Source organism: Myotis davidii, unplaced genomic scaffold, assembly GCF_000327345.1.
Source record: "Myotis davidii unplaced genomic scaffold, ASM32734v1 scaffold428, whole genome shotgun sequence".
NCBI lineage: Eukaryota > Metazoa > Chordata > Mammalia > Chiroptera > Vespertilionidae > Myotis > Myotis davidii.
The window spans coordinates 3,309,986-3,313,850 of record NW_006299834.1 but is presented as its reverse complement, the minus strand read 5'-3'; the positions used below and the strand labels follow the sequence as shown (position 1 = coordinate 3,313,850).

At 40.5% G+C, this 3,865-nt stretch overlaps 1 protein-coding gene across 4 annotated transcripts in view; it reads left to right on the top strand.

The window, feature by feature from the left end:
• The first annotated feature begins 207 nt into the window (after positions 1-207).
• TNRC6B (trinucleotide repeat containing 6B) overlaps positions 208-3,865 on the top strand; it is a 177,582-nt gene continuing 173,924 nt past the window's right edge. For 2 of the 4 annotated variants that reach the window (XM_015571923.1, XM_015571922.1), the window contains exon 1: positions 208-421. In XM_015571923.1, coding sequence (XP_015427409.1) covers positions 299-421 — 123 coding nt within the window. In that variant the 5' untranslated portion in view covers positions 208-298. The remainder of the gene's footprint in view (positions 422-3,865) is intronic. The other 2 variants (XM_015571924.1, XM_006775981.2) reach the window with 2 other exon arrangements.

The window sequence follows — 3,865 nt, the reverse complement described above, 5'->3', positions numbered from 1 at the left end:
GGACTGTGTGCAAACCACATCCAGAATGCTTTTAGTTTGTGCCACAAAATATGAAGAAAATGTTTTCAGTTTATGGCAACTAGATCCATGACATATGATGCTCCAGGAACTGTTTTTACAGTGCACAAAATGCACGAGAATGGAATAGCAAACTCACATGATATTGGCAAGGGAAAACTGGCTACGTGGCTGATGTTAACTTTGCTTTTTGAAGACAGCCAGATCAAGAAATGTCTGAAGAATTTGAGACTGTAGCAAGAGATGATTTTCATTTTTTAAAACACAGCCTCGGGAAGCCATGGGAAGGCAGTTTCTTGTGAACCATTTACAGCTTCGAGAAAGTAAGCACAGTGTAGGCGCCAGAGAGGAAAACCTGACGTGGCCTCCAGGGAATGTTGCCAGGGGAAGCGCACAACACATGGTGAGGGAGAGGCTCCTTGTCCCACTGTCACCAGAACCCCACCTTGCCCTGCCATTTCTGTGTCAGGTTCACAATGGAGGGGAGCTTGGTTATAGCCAAGATATTAGGAATAAGTGTGAGTACATGGAAGTTACAGCTCTCCAAGCCACCCACTTCCTTCCTGCCCAGCCCTTGCTTATACCATTCTTTCTCTTTTAAAATTAATGATCAGCCAAAGTGTGGTCTGAGGACTCCTCCCCACCTGCCATCCAGACCCTTTCAGGGGGTGTATGAGGTCACAACTATTTTATTAATACTAGAGTGATACATGCCTTTTAAACTCATTTTCTCATGATTGTAGAGTTTTCCAGATGCTACATGACATATGAGACTACAAGATTGAATGCAAAAGCAGAAATTAAGATCCAGCTGTTGTCTCTTAAGCAAGGTATTTGCAAAAATGTAAAACAATGGCACTTTTCTCAAATTTTTATCTTTTAAAATATTTTTAATTTTAAAATGTTTATTTGTGTGTTTTTTAAAATATGTTTTTATTGATTGCAGAGAGAAAGGGAGAGGGAGAGAGAGACAGAAACATCAATGATGAAAGAGAATCATTGATTGGCTGCCTCCTGCACGCCCCCCACCGGGGATCTAGCCCGTAACCTGGACATATGCCCTTGACTGGAATCGAACCTGGGACCCTTCAGTCTGCAGGCAGCGAGGCTCTATCCACTGAGCCAAACTGGCTAGGGCTGTATTTTTAAATGAGTATTTAGGAATAAATATTTAAATTTTTTCATAGTTTAATTTTTAATATGGTGAATATTGACAGTTATGAGCTAAATAAACTAATGCTCTTTAGGGTCCTTAATTTTTTTAAAATATATTTTATTGATTTTTTTACAGAGAGGAAAGGAGAGGGATAGAGAGTTAGAAACATCGATGAGAGAGAAACATCGATCAGCTGCCTCCTGCACACCCCCTACTGGGAATGTGCCTGCAACCAAGGTACAAGCCCTTGACCGGAAACGAACCTGGGACCCTTCAGTCCCCAGGCCGACGCTCTATCCAGTGAGCCAAACCGGCTAGGGCCTTAATAATTTTTAAGACTCTAAGGAGACCCTGAGGCCAAAAAGTTTGAGCATCACTGCTTTAAACCCTGTCAATTACAGGTGAAATCCTAGTTTCCATGAGGGCTGCATAGATTATCTAGCCCATTGTTTTTACTGCATTCCCGAAACTTCGGTGCCACACAATTTAGCACTTAGTTTTTGTGGAATTGCTTCCTGTGCTAGTTTTCTTCTTCTTATCAAGAGTGTAAGACTTCTGAGGACAGGGATATCTTAAATGAGAGCTTTTGAGACATCCATGATTCATATTGCTGTGCACAGCATAAACAGTTGGTAATGATTATTATTATTATCTTCAATATCAATATTAAAATTTCCCAAACTCATTGGTTTATTGAAGAACCAATATGCATTTACAATTTTTTGAATAGCCTTAATAGAAATAGCTACTTCATTAAAAACAAGAACACTACATAAAATCAACATACAATATGGAAAAGGATTAAAAGCATTTTAATCATAAGTTGTCAATAAATTGGCTATAAAAGCTGAGTATGTTAATCTGTTTAATTTTTATGTGACCAGCAATTGCCGTAAAACTGGCCATAGGCCCTTGCTCTGAAAACACCGAGCATAGTGCTGGGCCCGTAGTAAGCATTCAGTAAAGTTGGTTGAGTTGAATCTGCTGTTTCAGTAGCCGGCCTCACCGGCCGTCTCTGCTGTTCTTGTAGCAGGCAACTGTTATTCCCTGCCCCCACCGCCAGTTGTGTGTAGGTCTTCAGAAGTTAGCCTTATTTTCCGAAGCCCTTTCTGTTAACGAATTGACAAGTTGTCTTGGACTAAGCTAGAGGGCATTAGTTAACTGACCAAACTAGATTAGTAGCTTAGTAGCTGAAGGTGAGGCACATGCCTTTTTCTTCATCCCTGCTGCAGATTATGGTTTTTTTTTGTTTTTTTTAAGCAGTGCTCTCTGATTTACAAGATATAAGAATGAATTTAACAGTTTTATGTCAAGGTCCTGCTGTTAATCCCAAAGTTTCCTTCACAGCTTCTCCCTGGAAGTCTGAGGGTCCCATACAAGTAACGTACTGCCTTGAGACCCAAGCATTATTTCACCATGGTGTTCCTAGAACAGAGCATGATACCTAGCAGGTGGCTCATTCACTGAATGAATGAAATGAAGTTTGTACTGTGGCCCTGGATAAACTATTGTAATTTATAAGCAGCATCGTTATTTGAGTAAACTAAGAATATTATATTGAGTTGACTTTATTTTTCCCCTGCAAAGTAACTGTGTTTATTCCATAAGAATTTATTGGGATGTCCTTTGTATTAGTGCTGTTTTAAATGATGGTCATGCATTGATAAATCAGACTTGGATCCTGTGTTCAGCAAACTTACAACCTAGTAGTATAAACAACGTGCACAAGCCTAGTGGAAATATATACCAAGGTCAGTTGCTAACTCAGAGGAAGGATCCATCCACATCACCTATAGGAAGAGAGAGGAATCAAGAAAGACTACATAGAATAGGTTTCCCTAAGCCTGCATCTTGAAGGTTGAAAAGAAATTTGCCCTGTGAGATGGAAGGCAGTTTCAACTGAAAACAGCATATACAAAGTTACAGGCACATGAAACCATGGGGTGCTTAAAGCAATGTGGTTTTGTGAGTTGAAGCTGAGAGGGGAACAGGTACCAGGCCTTGAACAATATCATGCATTGGGAATTGGATTTTACCTTGAGGATGGATGAAAGACAATGCAAAGGCAATGTGGGTTTGCACTTTATACAGGTAATTCTAATGGCAGTGGAGGTGGGGTGGGTCTTGAGGGTAAGAAAATCAATTAAAAAAACAGTTGGAATAGATATGGTGAGAAACTATGCCAGAGCTAAGGCAGGAGGAATAGGGAAGAAAGTATATACTGAAATAATGTATGTTTGGTGAGAGGAAGATGCTGATGAGATCCCAGATTTTTTCTTTAAGTGGGATAATAGTATTTCCAAAGGAGGCTGAGGGAGACCCAGTTTTGGGGAGGATTATTTTAGTTACGTTGTGCTTTAGGGGCCCATGGAACATAAGGCAAAGAGACTATTGATGTGAGGTAGTTGTATAGATGTCTTTGAAGATTGTAACAAAGATCAACACTGGGGAGAGACTTGTGAGTCATCAAGATACAGGTAGTAGTTAAATCTCTGGGAGAGGATAAGGACATGTACATAAAATAGAGAACGGAAAGGATGACAGATCCAGAGACAAAGAAGCATCCATCAGACCCTCAAACCTCAGAGGGAAGGCAGGGGAGGGTGGGGGGAAGGGTGAGAGATCAACCAAAGGACTTGTATGCATGCATATAAGTATAACCAATGGACATAGATACTAGGGGGGAGAGAG